General features: G+C 43.7%; 1 protein-coding gene and 1 long non-coding RNA gene across 4 annotated transcripts in view; both read right to left on the bottom strand.

The window, feature by feature from the left end:
- The window catches only part of arfgef3 (ARFGEF family member 3), a 58088-nt gene that overhangs the window by 20888 nt on the left and 15496 nt on the right, over positions 1–21704 (bottom strand). For all 3 annotated transcript variants that reach the window (XM_085182398.1, XM_085182399.1, XM_085182400.1), the window contains 18 exons: positions 21635–21680; positions 20623–20707; positions 20145–20249; positions 19909–20033; positions 18421–18668; positions 18094–18206; positions 17735–17867; positions 15904–16496; positions 15439–15791; positions 12830–12996; positions 12391–12556; positions 10218–10325; positions 9425–9640; positions 6120–6230; positions 4512–4662; positions 4083–4397; positions 2519–2652; positions 531–676 (listed from right to left, as the gene is read on the bottom strand). In XM_085182398.1, the coding sequence (XP_085038524.1) occupies positions 531–676; positions 2519–2652; positions 4083–4397; positions 4512–4662; positions 6120–6230; positions 9425–9640; positions 10218–10325; positions 12391–12556; positions 12830–12996; positions 15439–15791; positions 15904–16496; positions 17735–17867; positions 18094–18206; positions 18421–18668; positions 19909–20033; positions 20145–20249; positions 20623–20707; positions 21635–21680 (3315 nt within the window). The remainder of the gene's footprint in view (positions 1–530; positions 677–2518; positions 2653–4082; positions 4398–4511; positions 4663–6119; positions 6231–9424; positions 9641–10217; positions 10326–12390; positions 12557–12829; positions 12997–15438; positions 15792–15903; positions 16497–17734; positions 17868–18093; positions 18207–18420; positions 18669–19908; positions 20034–20144; positions 20250–20622; positions 20708–21634; positions 21681–21704) is intronic.
- Positions 10531–12383, bottom strand: LOC146505839 (uncharacterized). The gene is made up of 2 exons (XR_014877529.1): positions 12003–12383; positions 10531–10802 (listed from the first exon to the last, which is right to left on the bottom strand). It is a non-coding gene; the product is annotated as an uncharacterized LOC146505839 (long non-coding RNA).

The following is a 21704-nucleotide window of genomic DNA, read 5'->3' as shown; positions in this document are numbered from 1 at the left end:
CTTGATCCAACACAGCTGATTTAAACGGCTAAACGACCTCCTCAACATGTCTTGAAGTTCTCCAGAGGACTGGTAATGAACTAATCATGTGATTCAGGTGTGTTGACCCAGGGTGAGGTCTAAAACCTGCAGGACACCGGCTTTCAAGGCCTGGATTTCGAGACCCGTCTTAAAAGGAGGAGCTGGGCTGGAGGTGGGTTGCAAAGTGGCTTGGAGATACACAGGCAGGCATGTAGGCAGCCTGAGGTGCAGTGAGATAGTTGACCCAAACTCAGAAGACTGAGAGCTGCCTGAACTACTGCGATGCTGCTGCTGTGCAGTAAATCTCCATAAAAGGAGAAGATTGATTAACCCGCATTTCACATGTGGCAGAATGGATAAACTGTTGGCTTTGTCTGTAGTTCCAACTCATGTGAGAGCTGCAATTAGAGCTTCTGTAGTTACACAACTGTGCAACTGAGAGGTTGAGAAGTTAACAGAAGGAGAGAATAGAGAAATAAAACACTGTTTACAAGGTGGTAATATCCTACCTCCACCAGATGAGGCGCCACCACGCTCCAGGCCCTCATCATGTGGAGAAGGGGTCGGTTCTTATTCCGGACGATTCGCAGCATGGCCTCACCCAGACGAAAGAGATGGAGGGCGCTGCGCCGGTCCAACGTTGACTTGGCTTCTCCTGCAGACACGCAGAGGACACAAAAAAGGCCTCGGAGCTTTACTCCTGTCTGTACTTCATCTTTAATTAACCACACGAGGGGAACTGATAAAGAAAGAGAACAAGGTATGCCCAGCATGGTTCACAATTATGCAGATCCTTGGGTCAGTGGCCAAGGCTGAGATCGAGAACGGCGCAGGAAGGGACCGAGTATGTTTAAAGGATCATTTGTGAAAACTTTAAATTTGTGACGAATAAATGAGCCACAGATACAACACAAAACACAAAACTGTATTTGTTTAAAAGCTGAACATCACTCTAATTTAATTTCCGATCTGGAAAAAACCAAACGTGATTGTCAAGAATAACACGACTCCTGTTTCTGCACACGTCTTTTTGGCTTGTTGTGCATTTTGTGTTTCACGACCAACATTTTGAGTTTTTTCCTGACTTTTTGACGTCTTCTGTCTCGCCGTGTGTTTCCCAGTTTGTTTGCACACAGCTGACTGGGAACAACTGAAGCCTCTGCCTGTATGAGTCTCTTCATTGTTCGAGCTGACGGCTGTCTGTGCTTCCTCTCACAGCTGCAGCAGCTTGTATGAACTGCAGACCACACTGCGTGTTTGCTCTAGAAATGCAAATTCTATGGGGTTTTTTTTGGATAATTTTCTTTCGTGTGTCTGAAAAAAATGTGTCAATAATTAAATAAATGTAACAGAATTTGTTTTAGGTGTGTTTAATAAAGTCAGAAAATGTAGCTATTAAATAAAAATGGATGTCTGTGGTTTATTTGTGTTGAAGTGAAGCCAAAATCTTTGTGAAGAGAAGCCAGTTTTTAACTTGGCCAATTTCACCTGCTATTAACCCTTTAAGACCTACCATAGAACCAAGTCCGCCAGAGCTTATATTATATTTTTACATGCTGTGGAGCCATTTTTGGGAGCATTTCAAGTTGCTATACATCAATACAACCATTACAGCCTAGATTTTAATAATATGTCTGCATTAAGTGCATAGTAATTACATAAATTGCAAAAAAGTGCAATAAACTACAAATAAACTGAAAATCGTTTTAGTTTTTTTAACATATATTTCTAGTTAGAGAAATTTAAGAGGCTTATCCCTCAAAACTGTAAATACAAAAAAGTTGTACAAAATAGTTTCCCACCACAGGAAATTTATTTTGAGCGTCTTCATAGTTTTATTTTTGAAATACACCAATTTTTATATACTGCAGGAAAAACGAAAATAAATATTATGATGCAAATTTGCAAAAAAGCAGCATATGCATCAAAATAAACTATTTCCAGCAGCAATTTCTTTCTTTATGTCTTGCCTTACTTTGCACGGCAACCAATCAAATGTTAGAGAAGCTGCATGGCAGCGTTAACCCCGCCCCCTGAGTTTGATGGGTGAGGTTGACAGATAAAATTATTTCGTGGTGAGACCTGAAGGAGTCAACTCTGCCAAAATGAATTAATTAAATACACCATTAAATAATTATTTAAATGTGGCAATAATTAATTAAAATGTGAAATAAATAAATAATTAATTAAATGTGTCATAAATATTTATGTAATTAATTATTGCCACATTTAATTAATTCTTTAATGGTGTATTTAATTAATTCATTATGGCAGTCCTGGCATTCCATACGTTTCAGAGCGTAGAGCCCAAAACCAATTGGTGGCATCTCCTTGAGTACGTCCATCTTTTTTATACAGTCTATGGTCAGCCCATGCATGGAGTGAGGGGTGGGGTGGAGTGGGGGCTTTTGCCCAGAGTGCTCACATGCATTTACTAAAGCATTAGTAAAGTCAGCCAGTCAATATAATGTGCACTGAATGAATGCAAAGTGTGTACCTGGCATTGCCAGTGAATAGTCTCCAGTCTCGGTGGGAGAGTCAAACAGCTGAGACTGAGAAGCTTTTCTGAGCTGCTGCAGGAAACCAACCAGACCAACCAGGTTTAGTTTGGTGGCGCCTTCTTCAAACAACCTGAAACACACAGAAAGCATTTCATACACTCACATGAACGTCTACAGTGCAAAGGCAACGCGACGCTGCCATGCAAGTTTCCATCCTACACTGAAATACTTGCAAAGCTTCCCTGTTCACTGCCCTCTAAGCACATATAGGCCAGCCCCGTGCAGCAGTATTTACTATGGTTGTCGCCACTTTGAGCTTGTAAATGTGTTCAGTCCATCTGTTCCAAAAGATCAGGGGGAATTTTTTTTTAATACACGCTCCTAAAAGCAGCCCAGATAACTGGTTACGTAAGAGATGATCCTCGGAACGAACACGCAAACAAGTCCACGGTTACTGCGGCCGTGTGGGAGCCGTAACAAGTGGCACGCACACATATGCATACGTGTTTGTACACGTGTGAGGACGTCAGTCTCTAATCCTGAGTGTCGGTCCAGTAACAACAAGCACAAAACACTGTTACACTTTTACATTTAGGGTCCGAATACCAGATGACTCATCAAAGAAAGTGTGTCACACACACACACACACACACACACACACACACACACACACACACACACACACACACACACACACACACACACACAGCAGTAGCTCTGCACCACTGCTGCCATCTTTTGGCTATAAAGCAAAGCTCGGGAGCACCTGCTGAGCACCAAATGTCGGTGAAACGTGGATTTGGAAGATAAAGTCATTAAGAGCCTCGGTCGTGCTGGCTGTTAATGGGACACGGTGCTAACACAGCTGCTGCACTTCAGTTAGAAACTAAACCCACTGTGAAACGTCTTAGTCTGTTTCTGTTTCCACCGTCTTGTTGCCCGTGGTGACCTTATTAGTTATGGCTGCGCAGTTCATCATAGTTTGATTTCTAACAATAATTAAAATTAGATAAAAGAGATAAAATGAATATTGCACCACATAATTCTCTTGTTTTGCCTTTCATCGCGTACATTATTTCCTCGTGTCAGGATGTGATGTCTGCAGAAAGCACGGCAGGAAAGATCTGAGAGTCTGAAAGATAACTGTGACCTCGTTAGAGTTAAAGTGGACAAAAGAGAGAACTGAGGCTTTTCATCGCTGTCAGAGTGCAAGTATAAATAAAACTGAACCCCTCTTCTGTTAGTCTTTAGCAAGATTAAATCCCTATAAAATGAAAAAGATATAAAAAACATAAAACAACTCAGTATCCAAGTCTCTGAAGTTGCACCTCAGTGCAGCGCCTCTCTGAAATAATAACGACCACCAGGACAGAGGCCACTCTGATCCGACTGTCAAAGGAAATCTAATCGCTGAATTTCTCATTTACTGTTTCTTAAACTTTTTAATAAAAGAAAATCAAAACACAACTAACAGCACTGGTGCAACACCTGGAACCTCACATGTAGAAAGTGTCTGGATTGCCATCAATCCTGTTGCTGTGGTATTTGTTCAGTCTCTACCTGTCGGCCTGTGTTGACAGCGTGCACACGGCCTTGGCGGCGCTGGTGCCGGTCATCAGGCTGCCGCTCTTCAGGTCCAGGCCTCGGCCCCCTCTGCCGCTCTCCTTCAGCAGCTCCTGGATGGAAAGCGGCTGGATGACCGGCTGGCTCAGGCTCAGGTCCGAGGCCTCGGGGCTGGGTTCGCAGCTCAACTCCAGCCCGAGGTCGATGCCAGCCATCTGCTGGCTCTGCTGGGTGATTGTGGTCAGAGAGGACGGCTGGGCGGAGCCATCGCTGAAGTGGGTGTGCTCCAGTGAGCTGATGTACTCGGTCACCCTGAAAGTGATTTGAAAGTGAAGTTTCATCCTTCTTATGAGCTTCACATACGACCATCTCTGAGCTTGATATATATGATATGTGACGTATATTTTACAGGATAAACGAACAAACCTGAACACGTGAGGCCAGCAGTCATGGTTGTGGCTGCCCATCTCCAGGCCAACGTTCAGGATGGCGTCCATGCACAACACATGAGCTGTGTGGAGGCGAACTCCCTGAGGACGGCCGATCTGCTCCAGACGCTGCTCAACACGCTGCTTCACTGGACACACACATTACAGACGCCCTGAACATTGTGCTTGAACTGATCTGAGATGAGCTTTAACAAAACTGACTCTCCGTTTGTGGAAATATATAAACATTAATTTTGCATCGCAGTAAACGCTGCCAGCAGTTTGTAGCCGCCGTCACTAGATGTCACAAGTTCCCATATCTTGTTTTTATCATTCGTCTCCAGTAGAGATGATTCCCAAAGTTTAGGCTGTGGCCTGTTATTCCAAACAGATAAAGACTCCTGGAAGCACGGATCACAACCACAACAGACACAAGCTTTGCTTTTTGGCAAATGTTGAGCATTTTGCAGTAAAGTGCATGCTTCAGACTTCAGACAGCTAAATCATGTCTATGTTACTCATTTAAATATTTTCTTCTTGAAAGGGAAGCTCCTACAAATGTATATGCCATAAGGCCACCTGGAAAAATACCCAAGACTGTGACGTTCAGGCACCATGAGCTCCTTAGCAAATCCAGCTGCTGCGTACTGTTAGCAAAGCAACGATGTTTTGTAGTCCACATTTACACGCTGTAGTTTCAGTACAGCATGTTAAGCATGTTAAGCAGGTGTCAGGTCATTCAGATTCTCAGCACACAGTTCTTTTCTCGAGTCCTTATCAATATTCCTAACACCCTCTTTTCCTCAACTCATGACAATTTCATCAAGGTCAAGGACACAAGGTTTAGTGAAGGAAAAGGGGAGGTGCTTTTTACTCCCATCGGCACAGGTACATAAAATTAAGCACCTAGCCACGCAGTCGGTCTTTGCAAACGTTTGTGAAAGAATAGGTCGTTCTGAAGATCTGACTGAACTCTGGATGCCGCCGCTGCAGCAAGTCAGCTCTTCCCTCCGTGATATTCCACAATCAACGGTCCTAGTGTGCTCAGCCGGGAGGTCAGGACGCATCAAGTTACAGAGCAGAAGTGCTGAGGCACACAGCAGCTTCTGAGCTCCTCTGTGCTGGGAGCGTCACGGCATGGGCTTCCATGGCCGAGCAGCTCCTGCAGGTCAAGGTGGCCCAGAATGTTTCTGCTTATAGTGTAAAAAGTTTATTATAATAACTTTTTTTATTATAAAGAGACAAAAGCAAAAACTTGCAATGACTTCCTTATCTCAACAAACAATTCACCAGAAGATGGAAAACACTCAGTTAAAGGTACTTAAGGAAATAATAATACAAGTAATAAATAAATATTAATACAAATATTAACAGAAATGCTCAATATCTCAAGTTGAGATATAATTGGGGCCTTATTAAGTGTACAAATGTGTTTACTGTGGGTTCTTTGTATGTATGATTGTGAACGGTCAATATTTCCCTTACCTGGGCACGTTTTTACCCCTTGATTGTAACGATGATGAGCTTGATTCAAATTGAAGGTTTTTGTGTGTCTGTTACATGCAAACGTCCGAACAAGCCTGTGTTTGTGTTCCTGTGAAAATACCTTGCGCGATAGCGTCTCCCGTCTCCCCCGCCTCCTTCTCCTCCTTCTCTTCCTGCACACAGGAGGCTGCAGCCATCTGGGCTAAAGCCGAAGCACAGTTGGCAGCCACACCTGACACACACACACACACACACACACACAAAGTAAAGACGTGCCGTTTCATTCATCCACAAAACATCATCCCTGCACATTAAAAATGCAACATTTCAGCCATCATCCAAATTCAGAATCTACCAATGAATCTACCTCTGCAAACACAGAGGAGGTCGTACGCCATGTGTTCATTCATATTCATTAGTCCTTCTGCACTAATTTCAATCTGATTTGCTCCCGTGCAGGGATGTGCCACTGTCCTTTAATGCTAGTGATCCTCACAGACATCTGACAGCGGTTGATAAGTAAACTGCATTTCCCCTGACATCCTCTGTAACACTTGAATTTAACATTTTGGAAGTAAAACTCGCAGTTAACCTCCAGAGGAGCTGCACAGCGTCGAACAGGTGCTGGCTGCTATTGGGCACCTGCCACTGGTGTCAAATTTGATTAATGTGATACATAATGAAGCTGACAAGGAAAATCAGAAGTCAGCAAAAGCTTCCCCGTGTGAGTACGAGTCAAAGCTCAAAGTATGGCAGAAACATTAAAAGCCTACAGTACCGTGAGGGGCACTATGAAATGCCCAATAAATGCTTTACTGATAATTTTTTACATTTAAATGTTTGAAGCACGGAGTGGAGTACAGATGATCAACAGCAGATTCATCTCCCTCCATGGTTTAAACGTGCTTATTAGAAAGATCATTTAAAGCCCTCATGGACTCAAGTTATCAACAGAACGTGAAGAAACAACTGATATGACTTAAATCAAAAAGGTTTGCATGCTGCGTTGAAACGGTGTCAAAATATGAAGTAAAACTGGGCACGACGTGGCCTCCAGTCTGCACTTCCAGCACGAAGAGAAAAGATATACCAGCAAGAGAGGAGAGTCATCGTCTGTGCTGCATTCAGTGTGTACAATGAGCTGAGACCAGATAAAATGTAAAATGTGCCTAAAACTGGAGCTTTTTAAGGAAGCACCTGTGTTTCGTATTTGTATGGTTGACAGCTTCGCCCAGTGTTCACGTTCGAACACTAATCTGCACTCAGCACACTGGTGTTATTCTGGCGTCCCTTTTCAGTGGCTGCCAAACGTCGAGGTGGAAACGAAAGGATCCCCGAGCTAAAAACATGGGACAGAGCTTTAATGCAGGCCAGCCAAACGGCCGCTGGCACTTGGTTCAGACGACTGTTCAGGGTCAATGAATTTCCAGGACTTCTAACAGGAAAGCTTAAAGTGCTCAATCGCTTAAAAAGTCACGTGTCAAGCGGTTTTCATTAGTGTGACTGCATTTCCCCGTGACCCCATAAGCTTCCAAAACATGTTTAATATCTATTAAAAGCTGTGTAAACCCTCAGTTCTCATTTATTCTGTGTAATTAGACCTGTGCTGTGGCTGAGAGGGTCTGAGCTCACACGAGGGCGGTAAACTCCATGTTAGAATTAGAATAATGGTAAATGGCCTGTATTTGTAAAGCGCTTTTACTAGTCCCCCCTAGGGACCCCAAAGCACTTTACACACCCAGTCATCCACCCAGTCACACACTGGTGGAGGCAGCTACAGTTGTAGCCACAGCTGCCCTGGGGCAGACTGACTGAAGCGAGGCTGCCATATCGCACCATCGGCCCCTCTGGCCAACACCAGTAGGCGGGAGGTGAAGTGTCTTGCCAACGACCGAGACTGTCCGAGCCGGGGCTCGAACCGGCAACCTTCCGACTCTTGAACCACAATAACAATAACAGCGTTTTGTCTGCCTCTGACAGCCTCTACAGTCTGAACCTTTTTCACTCTGACTTCCTTTGTGCAGTTTTGCCATCTTGACAGTTACTGTGGCTAAAAGTGAACAATAAAGCCATCTGGCAGCAAGTCCTCCCCGGTGCTCTCTCGTGCTTATTCTGCTGACTGGAAGAAGCAAACAAAGACATTTCAGTTCAGTCTTTCTACTTCTGAAGGTTGTGGCTAAATAACTTGCAGCTCATTGTTCTATCTTATTACATCGAGACCATATTTCTGCATTTCTTCCACCAAATACATGCTCAAACACGACCTGAGCAAGCTCGAAGTTTTCCAAATGCCTTAGATGCATTCTCGGCGTTTCCCTTCGCGACCGTCATTCGAATGACACCATCCTCACCAGCTGCGGCAGCCAACCGACGATCGGCGACCTAATCCAGCGCCGCCGACTCCGTTGGTTTGGCCACATTTGTCGAATGGACCCGAGCCGCCATCCCCATGGCCTACTCTGGTTGACCCGCCCCACCGATTGGAGGGTGCATCGAAATGCACCAAAGAAGACATGGATGAAACAAATCCAGGATGATTTGAAGGCCCTTCGACTTGACCTCGAGCAGGAAGAACCATCGCCTTAGATCGAAAAGCGTGGAAGATAATCGATGGTCAAGCAAGAGAACCTGCGGCACCTACAGCAGCGTACTGGTTGCGCGGCAGACCACCGCCGCTGGTCGCCCGCTAAGGACAAGAAGAAGAAGAAGAAATTCATGCTGAACCGTATCTCAAAGGTTTCACCGTCTGTGCCAGAGTCTTTGTGTCTATTTGCGTTTTCCTGCGGTGTCCCACACGGCTCAACTCTAGGGCCCCTGTTATTTAGTTTTAATTACATCGAGCGTTTATAAGTTATCTATGCTAACTGTCTTAATGCTAAACCAGTGATGGAAAATGTTTTACAGCTAAATGCCAAACAAAGAAAGAGAGGCTGTAACTGCTGCAGAAAATAATCTGAAGTAGAAATATTTTAGCACAATATTTCATATCTTTAGCATCTCCTATCTTATAACAAGTTACTACTGTGACACAAATCACGTGAAGAAGAAATCACACTGGCCAAGTCAAAACATCTGTGTGTGCATGCTGTAATATAAGTGTAATATTTGAATCCACAGTACGGATATATTTGGATTAAGCGTTTACATTTCACACTCATCATGTTTCACACTGCACTTCTTCAGGCCCCTAAATAAATCAGTCCTCGAGTTTAGTGAGCTGCGACAGGACGTGCTGATTAAAAACTGTGCTGAGTGGCTGCTAATAAAAATTACTGTACTTAGAATCTGCTCCAGCTGTAGGACAGATGTCTAGTGAATAATCCTGACCTTTGCCTGTGCTATAGGGAGGGAGCACAAATCCTCCCCCACGGGGATGAGAGATGATATGCATTTGTCTTATTAATACATGAAACATGCTTCACACACCCAGGGCGCAGCTGAGCGCAGCAGCTTTACGCAGGCCGTCTAAACTCAGGCAGATGGTGTCTCTCTCCCTCTGGCTCTGCTCTTTGACCCCCTCTGCCCCCAGGATGAAGGCCAGGCCCTTGGAGCTGCCCGCCATGCGACCGGTCAGCGGTGTGGACAGAACATCGATCAGGTTTTTCCAAACACCGGTGAGGATGAAGCGTGAGAACACAGCTCCTGAAAAACAAGGGTCGGTTTTTTAAATGGTGACACACACAAAACACACAAGATGAGCATAAATGTCAGGGGTGAGTCAGCCAGTTAGAGTCGGGCTTAATCCTGCAGGAAACAGCACAGGTGCTCACTGCCCTCTTTCTACCCAGCTTTTCCCCAGCTTGTCTGATCTTTCGTTTGCAATGCAGCTTCTTGCTCTTTCAGTTACAGCAGGTCAAATCCAAACACACAACATCACTGAAGCATGATTATATTTAAAACCTGCAGGTTTCCTATCAACGTGCCTGCAGACCTACTCTGCAGAAACTTACAAATGTTCATCTGTTATGTTTTGCACCAGTAAATACAACATTTTTAAAAAACCTGCATGTCTCGACCATGCAGCTCTGCTCTGAGATACTTCTGCTAATGTTGTGGTTTCTACTGATTACCAGCGCAGCACTTTAGTAGCAATTACAGGCTCAGCGAACTCGAGTAAAGCTCCCCTGAAATATAATCCAAACATGAAAACCCTGTGAAGGAAGAGCTGCTGACTGAGGAGAATTAAATGTTAACTACGTTCTCAGTAAGTGCTACTGACCTGCCATCACGGCGTCACTGCACGGCTTTTCACAGCCGAGCGGCGCGTGGCTCGACGCTCTCCTGATCAGCTGACCTCCGATTGCACTGCTGCCCAAGCCGTCAATGTCTAAGAGACGAGGAACAGAGAAGTCACAACATGTAAAGTATTTGAATTTATACCCTCTGCATGTAATAAATCCCAAAGTCTGTCTGAGCAAACTGGGGTTCAGTATCCTCCCCAAAGGCACACTGCCGTGCAGACTGGAGCAGCAAGGGCTCGAACCACCAACCTTTCAATTAGCAGATGACCTGCTCTACCTTTTGTGCTGCAGGCAGCCCTGAGGAAACTATCAGACACAGATTTAGGAGGTCTATGGATTAACATACAGAGCCTTTAGGTCCCTGCTAATAGAAAAGCTCAGTAACGTGGAGATGATGTGAGCAATTATAGGCTTTACTATAAATACCAGCATTTAGCCAGGTCCCTGTTTGCAGGAACAAATAATTTATTTGGAGATGATACAGTCAAGGAGAGCAAAAGATGTTTTTAACTGGGACTTTTTGTTAAGTAAAATGAAACTGATGGTGTGGCGTGAACTACAAGCTGAATTTAAGGGAGAATTCACAGCAGCTTTTGGAAATTGTCACACAAGAAATGATTAAACTGAAAACATGGTTTGACAGAAACAAGTTATCACTAAATTTGAAAAAAACTACATTTATGTTATTTGGAAATTGTAAAAAAGATGCCGGAGCAAAATTGTTAATAAACAATGTTGAAGTAGAGCAAGTTTCTGAAACAAAATTTCTGGGTGTGATAATAGATAACAAAATCTGCTGGAAACCTCACATAAAGCATATACAAGCTAAACTGTCAAGAAGCATCTCTGTACTGAGTAAAGTTAAACATTTTTTGCCTTCCAAATCACTCCGGGTACTTTACTGTTCACTTATATTGCCATATTTAGAATACTGTGTGGAAATCTGGGGAAATACATACAAAACTTCACTTCAACCACTATGTAAAACTCAGAAAAAAGCAATCAGGATGATTATTAAAGCAGGATTTAGAGACCACACTAACATCATGTTCTTGAAATTAAAAATTCTGAAGTTTATGGATCTTATAAAATATAAAACTGCAAAAATTATGTACAAAGCCAGATACAATATGTTACCAGGAAATGTACAGAGGATGGTTTTTGACAGAGAAGGGGACTATGCATTGAGGGGAAAATTAAATCTGAAGACTCTTAAAGCACGGACACAGGTTAAAACCTTTTGTGTTACTATTTATGGGGTAAAACTGTGGAACAGTTTTACTGTGGACCTACAGCAATGTTCAAGCATTAGTCAGTTTATAAAGATGTTTCGAAAACTGATTTTGGAAGAATATGAAACTGATAAAGTTGATCAATCATTGTATATATAACTATGCTAAATTGTATCTAAATTATATCTATCACTGTAGCTATGTTTATACATGTTCTCCTTGTTTATTGTGTGGGGTAAGTGATGATGGGAATTAGGTGAATAGTGGGATTCAATAGAATGTTGAGCATGGGGTAGGGATTAATAAGTATGTTATACTTCTTCCTACTCCATTTCAGACCTAATAATTGTCATTTCATGTCATTTAGACTCTGTTTTATTTTATTTATTTTCTTTTTTTTGTTTTATCTGAGCACATACGTGTGTGTATTTACATATATATTCATATTTGTAAATGCAAGTATGTGTACTTGTGTATATATTGTTTTTTTTTCTGTATATGTCTGAAATAAATAAAGATACAATACAATACAAAAAAAAAAGGGTAGGTTTATGTGGGCTACTGTGTGAATACTCTGTTGGGTTTTTTCTGTCTGTGTCATTTTGTCCTACACCTAAACTGATCATAATAATCTGGATGATGGGCACGACTGGGGACAGAGGAGGGCAGGGCGGTGCGCTCAGCTGGTGAGGCCTGTAGGGGGAGCTCTCTGTCAGTCATGTGAAGCCACCTGGACAGTGTAGTGTAGCATGAGGTGCTCTCTCTCACACACACACACACTCTTTTGCACCTTCCATAATAAATACTGTTGCTTCATTTATCTCTTAATCAATATTTTCCCTTGTTATGTGGAGGCCTTTTGAGCCAGTGTGTGGAGACTAGCTGAGCACGTAGAAACTGTACAGGTGTGTGTGTGTACCTGTCAGCATGGTGATAAGCGGCAGTGTGTGGTCCTCTGAAGAACCCGAGAACCCAGACTCAGCCAGCAGGTTGCGCTCCAACACCTGGTGGTAAAGCTCCTCGATCCAGGCCTGAGACAGAACCACGAGGACGCCGCTGCTCTGGATCAGACGCACAAACTCCTTCTGCACAACCGAACAAACGTCCACCCATTAAGTGTGACTGCATCCAATTCAGTGCTGTTATGTTTGAATAGTTGAAGTAGCTTAAATGTCTAAGTAGAGCTGATTCAGTATTTAGTTGTGTGGTTGTGTGGCTGGAGGAACACAAAGATACATCTATACCTTTAAATAAACTACAGGATGCAGTTGCATTGGTTTGGTTTTACTTCTTATCTTTGAATCTTTGTCTTTAAACGCCGGAGAAAACTGATCAGAGGCAACGAAACTCGTTCTCACCAGGCTGAGGACGGGCGTGAGCGTTCGCCGCCTGTAGTAGCCGCAGCAGCAGAGTTTGAGATTGAGCAGCAGAGCGTAGTAAGACACCAGGTAAAGGCCGTCTGCGTTCATCAGAGACTGGCAGCTCAGAGTGTCGCCTGTCTCGAAACCTGGGGAGTGAATCCCGCCTGCAGGGACACAGATTTAGGATTACAAGTTACATCTGTAGAGGACGTGTCGGTGTTCTCAGAGGTCAAAGGTGACGGATTATATATGAATAATAACACCTACAGCACCAGTGAAAAAGAAAGAAAGAAAACGGAGACAGTGAGAGAAATGAAAGGCAGTGCGCAGGTGAGAGCAGGCAGCGAGATACAATCTGTTGGCTGAAGGCGACTGAAGTGTTTTAATCAAAAACCAGCTCTGGGGATTTCAAGTCTCAAACTATTTCATTAAGTCAGCTGAGCGTAACATTTCATTTAAGTCATAATTTTGCTCTGCTGATGTAAAAACTCCCAGCAGGCTTGCTGCTCTTAGCGATGGATGTCATGACTGCAAGGCAAAAAGTTTTGTTTAATAACTGTAAGAAAGTAAACGTACTGCATTTAGACTACACACCGATGACAAGTAACAGGTATAAGAAAAATCCATGCAAGCAAAACCCTGACGTTTAAAAACAAACATGGAACAAGTCCAGAGAGTTTATGAAAGAACAACAACACCCACGACCCACACAGGACACCGCCACAGAGAGGAAGCCCAATCTGCACCAGAAACCAAAGTGAACTCATTTAAGCTCCTGAATGTTTTACCAGGTTTCCTCAAAGCAGTGCACACATACAGAAAACTGCATCTGAAGCTTGATGTTTTCTTCCACTACACAGTTATGCTGTTTATTTGAGATGCAATATTTTCTGCTACAGCTGATTTTTACTGAAACTTCAAAGAAAAGAGCTTCACATCCATTCAGGTACCCCGACTGTCACTATTATCTATTAGAAGGAACAACCAGAGTTAACTTCTGAAGGTGTGAAGAACAGAAACATCTTCTTTAACTTTTATGGTTTTAATTATAATTTAATTTAATTATAAGGAGGTAAAAACACAGATGGGCTGGAAAGAAATTAGAAAAAAATAAGACAAGGCAGGCTGGAAAGTCTCTGGCAGGTCCCCGACCCCACGGGTAATGGTCTTAATCTTGACTCACGGTACCGGTCCGTGAGTCGTTTGGTACCGGGCCGCGAGAGTTGAGGCTCAGGTGTGAAATGTATAGTTTTCAGGGTTTTTATCAGTTTTCAGCGTTATTTTGTTATCGTTTTTAATTGTTTACTCGGTTTTCCTGGGTCTTTTCACGTGTGTTATGAATAAATTTTATTTTTTTTGGTACCGGTACTAGTTTTATTTTGTTGTATTTATCCGCGACACCTTAAAGGCCGGTCCGTGAAAATATTGTCGGCATAAACCGGTCCGTGGCGCAAAAAAGGTTGGAGACCGCTGATATAGAAAATGCATATATATTGTACATTAATTTAAAAAAGCATTTGTGTCCAAAAAGACTCTTTTTTCTCAATCTCATGTATTTATGGAGGAGCTCAGGAGAACCTTCAACAGTGAGAAGCTACAGACCTGTCAGTCAACACACAGGAAACAGACTTACAGAGGAGCTAGCATTAGCTAAAAGCTAAGTAGCGTTAGCTAAAAAGCTAGAAAAGCTAGCTGTTTATGCAAACGGCTAGAAAATGACTGTTCGCACTAACAGTGATTCAGCAAAGAATGAACTTCTCAATAGCGTCCAACAAACAAGATTTTTATTACCTGCTTAGTTACAAAAAAAAATCACCTTTGAGGTCAAATAAAATGAAATGTAAATAAATATAAAATGCAGTAACAGAGAGACACTCACAGAAGCAGAAAAAACTGCATTAGTATGAGAACCTGTGCATTGTGACGTCACTAAGCTAATTGGTCGAATGAATGTGCAGCAGTCTTCTGATTGGACGATGGGATAAGGAGATGTGGCTCATTTGCCTGATTGATGGGTTGACAGACTGAAACATGATATCATAAATGTTCCAGGAGTGAGCAGTGTGGCATTTCCACGTAATTGTTCTTCTGAAGACTTTTTATCCCCAAAGCACCCACCCTCCGTCAGCTGTGCAGACATCACAGTGAAATCACTGCAGCTGTTCGTGCTCCTGTAAATTTTGGCTTATTAGTCTGCAAGCTCACTGGTGAGCGTGAGCAAATCTTATTAATCAGACCAACTAAAGGTGTGTTAGGACTGGGAAGGAGCCTTTGGAAAATGTAATTTAACCATGACCACAAAAATGTTGAGAACCTCAGCATTTAGATCATTTACAGTAGAAAAAAAGAAACAATAAATGTTATTCTTTAAACAACGGATTTTTAGCGTGTCTCCTCGTCATTGAGTTCTTGCAGTAGCAGAGATTTTTCTTGTCTTTGCACTCTGATATTCCCAGCACATGCCTGCAGTGTAATATATTTACTTAAACAGGGAGAACCATCTCCTCCCTGAGCAAATATGTGTGTTTGAGTAGCAAACCCATGCAGATCGCAGAACAGGAATCACTGCAGTAAATCTAACCTCCCTCCCTTCTCCCCTCACTCACCAGCCTGCAGTCCAGAGCAGAAGGTGGAAGAGAAGTTCTGCAGCGACAGGTCCACCTCCGTGGCAGTGGGCAGCCCCAGCAGGCGGGGCAGCTGTCCAGCCAGAGACTGCACGAACAGCCTGGCGCTTTGCTGGTCAGCCTCTTGGTTGCGGAGCAGTTTGAGGGACAGGGCGGCAGTGCGCAGGGAGCGGTGACCTGGGAAGTCGCGGGACAACTGCTGGTCCTCGTCGGCCAGCGACACGTTGTCGGACCCGATGTCGGAGACGTCAGAGCGGCCCGAGTCTTTCTCGGCAGCCATGGAGTACTGATCGCACGAGTCAAACTCTGTCCGTGACAGGTCCTGCTCCTCCATGCTGGTGGGCAGCAGGAAGAAGCACGAGATTGTTTTTATTATTTATATATTCTTTCTTTACTTAATTACTATTTATCATAATTTCAATTCAGCAGCTAGAGAAGCAGCAGTACCTGAAGTTGCTCTCGCTGTATCGTGACCCTCCCCCGTGGTGCGACCGAGACCTGGATTCCACAGACAGGAAGTTCGTGATGTCGGGGTAGACGAGGGCGTGACTCCTTTGCACCACATCTGGAGGAACTGCACCTCCTCTCTCTCCGCCTCCACCTCTTTCTTTCTCTCCTCTTCCCTCCACCTCCCCCGTGGGCACCCCTCCTTCCTCCTTCTGGCCTCCCTGGTTGAGCCCGGGGATCGGCTCGTGTTTGGTTTCCTCCTGATCGCCGCAGAAAGAAGGCGAAGGTAGCCGAGCGTCCTCTCCACACTCCTCCGGACTGGTGTGGCCCACAGTGTGGCCGAGCTCTCCCACCTCTAAATCCAGGGTGGTTTGGCCCGTTTCCGTGGTGATGCTGATGCTGATGTCGGGGCTACGCTCAGCGGTGCCGGTGGTGGCCACGTTGGAGGAAGAAGAGCTGGGGTCCCACGGAGGCTGCTCTGAGGACAGGATGTGTCTCTGCCACCTGAAGTCGGCCTCGTTGATCTCCATGGACTCACGCGTCGACTCGGTTCCATCTTTCAGATCGTCCAGTCGTCTGAGGAGAAGCCGAGCCTGGAGAGCGTATATATATACGTAATCAACACTAGAGCCCATATTATGCTGATTCAGAGACCCAAGACCTGTCACTTGTTCACAAAATCCATTTTAATGATGGACGGCCACCGACAGAGCTGCTCATTCATTGGTTGAGGGCTGTCAAACTAGCTGCTAGGAATGCATGAAGTATCACTGGGTACACAGTGACATAGAGACCTTCTTTTGGCCTGAACACTAAATCCAAACCCTTTGCATGCACAAAAGTGCTACTTAAATAAGTAACACGGTAAACCCCAGAATGGCCCTTTAACCCTTTAAGACCTACCATAGAACCAAGTCCGCCAGAGCTTATATTATATGTTTACATGCTGTGGAGCCATTTTTGGGAGCATTTCAAGTTGCTATACATCAATACAACCATTATAGCCCATATTTTAATAATATGTCTGCATTAAGTGCATATTAATTACATAAATTGCAAAAAAGTGCAATAAACTACAAAAAAATTGAAAATCATTTTTGTTTTTTTAACATATATTTCTAGTTAGAGAAATTTAAGAGGCTTATCCCTCAAAACTGTAAATACAAAAAAGTTGCACAAAATAGTTTCCCACCACAGGAAATTTATTTTGAGTGTCTTCATAGTTTTATTTTTGAAATACACCAATTTTTATACACTGCAGGAAAAACAAAAATAAATATTATAATGCAAATTTGCAAAAAAGCAGCATATGCATCAAAATAAACTATTTCCAGCAGTGCAATATGAGTCCTAAGCATCCCAGAAACCACACAGAAAGTCATAAAGTCAAACATGACTTATAAAAACACCAGTATAGGCTCATGAGGCCCTGATGGTAAAAAAACTACATTTCCGCGAAAATGACGTCACTTCCGGTTTCGGGCAAGTAATGGCGGACATGTGAAAGTTCGTGCTGATGGACGTAGGAAGTGTTACGAACAGCTGATCGGATCGGCAAAGCGTGTTTCTGGAATATTATGTTTTTGTTGCTGCAAGTGCTTTTTATGCAGTTTTTGCAAAGCTATATGTGGAAGGAAACTGTGACCGAGGACAAGCTGATGGCATAAGATGTAAGAACAACTCCTCTGGTTTCATATGCAAAAAAAATTATTGCGCTAGCTCACGTGGTTGCAGAGCTACCGGGATTTTAAAATAGTTACGCAAAACAGAGCGTGCTGCTCTGACCGGTTTTAAAGGGTTAATGCTGTGGTTCTGTGTGTTGTCTGCATACCTGCTCAGGCTGGATGCCGCGGCCCTGTGACAGCTCATCCAGTGCGCTGAGAAGGGCACAGGCACAAGAGACGGAGGAGTAACATGCCTCGATGCCTCCTTTCATACAAGCCTCTGTCATCCCATCCATCACTCTGCCACGGGAAGCAGAAACAAACAGCTCAGTATAGGATTGATCGCCAGTATCAAATGACGTGAGCGAACACATTACTTTGATTTCTACTTTAATTTGGACCGAGTGACGATTGAAACAATGTGCAGCAAAACAAAGAGTACGGACAAACATCCCTGGGTGACAGATTTCAGTTAAATTTCAGAAACAGAGCAAACAGCAAGTGAACAAAGTTAGGAGTTACTAACAGTCTGAGCAGGTCCAGGTGGGACTTCCTCTTTGAGAATGATCGCTTCCTGGTCTCAGGCTCAGCCATGCAGGGACCGGCGAGGTCATACAGCCGCTGGGGGCTGCCCAGAATCTGCCACAGACGAAAGCAGTAAAGCTTTTGCTGACATGGTTCTAAAAACATATGCAGGCACGTTATCCCAAATGTCAAACTGTTACTGGACCCCTTCAAGTGCATGATCCTCGGAGGTACTTGTGAAAACTTTGCTGAATAAAGATTAGCAAAAGGCTGCCTGTCAGTGAAAAGTGATATTATAAACGTAGAGAAATGCGTGTTTTTGTCCCACCTCCTTCATGATGCGGATGGCCTCGGTGCGGTGCTGAGGAGGAGGGTAGAGGAGGATCCTGTGGTAGAGCGACTGGAGCACCGGTTTCATCGACTCGACGCAGCTCACCAGACGCACCAGCTCTGCTGCAATGTAGCAAACTGTGCGCACTACCGGTGCAATCCTGGCAGGGGCGCTAGAGGAGCAGCCAGAACCTCTGCCCTGATCGGACAGTCCTCCGCAGGAGGAGTCCACCTCCTGGCCCATTCCTGGGAAAACAAAACAAAGTGGGGCATGAAGCTGAACCCATGAAATCATGCTGATAGAAAGATTCCTCCAATAAGAACTCATGTCTCCTTAACCCTTTAAGACCTACCATAGAACCAAGTCTGCCAGAGCTTATATTATATGTTTACATGCTGTGGAGCCATTTTTGGGAGCATTTCAAGTTTCTATACATCAATACAACCATTAAAGCCCAAATTTTAATAATATGTCTGCATTAAGTGCATAGTGATTACATAAATTGCAAAAAAGTGCAATAAACTACAAAAAAATTGAAAATCGTTTTTGTTTTTTTAACATATATTTCTAGTTAGAGAAATTTAAGAGGCTTATCCCTCAAAACTGTAAATACAAAAAAGTTGCACAAAATAGTTTCCCACCACAGGAAATTTATTTTGAGTGTCTTCATAGTTTTATTTTTGAAATACACCAATTTTTATACACTGCAGGAAAAACGAAAATAAATATTATAATGCAAATTTGCAAAAAAGCAGCATCTGCATCAAAATAAACTATTTCCAGCAGTGCAATATGAGTCCTAAGCATCCCAGAAACGACACAGAAAGTCATAAAGTCAAAGATAACTTTTAAAAACACCAGTATAGGCTCATGAGGCCCTGATGGTAAAAAACTACATTTCCGCAAAATGACGTCACTTCCGGTTTCGGGCAGGTCATGGCGGACATGCGATAGTTCGTGCTGATGGATGTAGGAAATGTTACAAACAGCTGATCGGATCAGCAAAGCGTGTTTCTGGAATATTATGTTTTTGTTGCTGCAAGTGCTTTTTATGCAGTTTTTGCAAAGCTTTATGTGGAAGGAAACTGTGACCGAGGACAAGCTGATGGCATAAGATGTAAGTACAACTCCTCCGGTTTCATATGCAAAAAAAATTATTGCGCTAGCTCACGTGGTTGCAGAGCTACCGGGATTTAAAAATAGTTACGCAAAACGGAGGGCGCAAGACGGACAAAAGCGAAAGCATTTGCCAAGAATGTTTTCATTAATCAAGAAAACCAACACTTTTCACACTGTTAGCTTCAGTCGTGATCTTCATAGCTGCATCAGGCTCCATTTATGAGCGATCAGTAATTAGATATTGATTTTCCCCCCTTTCTTGGCGCTTGAATCCCTGATAGAGATTAATTTCAACTGATATTCGCTTTCAAAAAAACAGACAAACTGACCGCCTCCTACAGCGGATTCTTTAGTAAACTCAGTTACCTAAACTGAGTCTCTCTGAGAGGCGGTCTCGGTCTGCTGCCGCTGAGTAGCCGTGGTGAGAAGCAATAGTTTTGTCATTGACGGGATTGCCCATGATTGCCACCAGGGATGGGCACAGCTGCTTCCTGGGAAGAGGAACATTAGCGATTTTTATTGATTACATCGGACTACAATCAACTCCAATTAAGGACAACAGTGAGGGACCAGTTGATGAAATTTTACTCAGTGAGTCTTACCACACGAGGTCTGTGAAACCTCTGAAGAGGTGCATTGTGGGAGGGCAGCTGCTGAGCATAGACAGGATGCACTCCAGGTAGAGTAGCTGCAGGAGCTGGTTATCACTGGGAGATTAAAATAGAGAAATATTTACTGTATTAAACTAGGAACCTTCCAGGAAGAAACCATGGAAGTGCAGAGGAAACATGCAAACACTGTTTAATGTGGTAAAGCTGACATTTAAAACCATGATGAGCTAAACAGCAGCTAAACTATGTGCAGTTTTTCAACCTTTTCCTGTTTGTTCTCATTACTTACACTGAAAGGAGATGAAACACTAATGAAAGCAGAGTGATTATCAGTGACGTCGGCCCATCCTTTGCTCCAAAATCATATATCTGTGTTTATTCTGTGTTTGGATCAGTCTGACTGAACTATCACCTCCACATCGAGACAAGAAAAATATATTAGTGAGTCAATGAGAGTCTGCAGCGTTACCTGTCCACTGACTCCAGCTTTTCACAGAAAACGGTCAGAACCGTGACCACATCTTCACACAGAGCTTGGCTGGTGGGAGAAATATCTGCAAAAAGCCACACACCCCCACACGCACCATAAAAAGGTTAATTTGTGGTTCCTGCGTTATCATTCGCCACTATGTACATGAAGTGATAAAAAAATCATTGCTTTCCCAATTCCCTCTCTCTCAGTTTCCCCTCTAAGAAGCAGAATAAATCAGTTCCCTAACTGGAACCTGTTTGGCTCTCTGCCTGCAGAGGATCTATCGAAACAGTGCATTTGACTGTTTATGGTATCATAAAAGCAGCCCTGCCAGTCTCTCTCCGAAGGTGCTTCTTACTACCAGCAGATTGGTGATTACAGTGGCTTTATAACAGCTACAAAACAGCTGGAGCTGCACAGTAAACATGACGAAGAGCCCACAGCCACCAGTGGCTCGCAAGCTTTAATGCTGAACTCACACGAGACGCTAAACTCGGACATTTTCACCATTGCTGGGCCAAACTAGTGTCTCTATGCCTCCACCGACCAGTGATGCTTTAACTTTCACATGCCACTCATAAAATGGGCAACAATGTCCCCAGTCCAGCATTCAGAAAGCACTTGGTGATAGTGGGGAAGAAGAACCCCCTTTTAACATGAAGAGACCTTCAAGAAAACCAGGCTCAGGGAGGAGCAACCATCTGCTTTGACCAGAATAAAAAGGTTTTATTGTGTGTACTGCAGGGGCCAATTCAGCAGGCAGCGTGAACATGAGCGGGACTGGCAATCAGGGAGCTTCCTGTTAGGTCAGAGTGATCTTAAGGCTTTTATTTAGTCTCTCCTGGACACTCGTACCCTACAATGGTCCTGTCTGCAGCATTCATAGTAAGATATTAGGCAGTGAGATGCTGTGCTCATATGCAATATTACATATTAAGAGGTGAGAAGTACATCCCTACAGCTGACAAAGGAAGCTGCAGAGGTGAGAGAAACCGTGGCAGTGATGTACCTCGTCTCTGCAGCGGCGGTGCAGTCACCTCGTCTCCATCTGCACCCTGAGGAGGAACACACACAGGAGG

This window comes from Neolamprologus multifasciatus, chromosome 13 (assembly GCF_963576455.1).
Source record: "Neolamprologus multifasciatus chromosome 13, fNeoMul1.2, whole genome shotgun sequence".
Taxonomy (NCBI): Eukaryota; Metazoa; Chordata; class Actinopteri; order Cichliformes; family Cichlidae; genus Neolamprologus; species Neolamprologus multifasciatus.
This window is presented reverse-complemented; position numbering and strand designations above follow the sequence as displayed.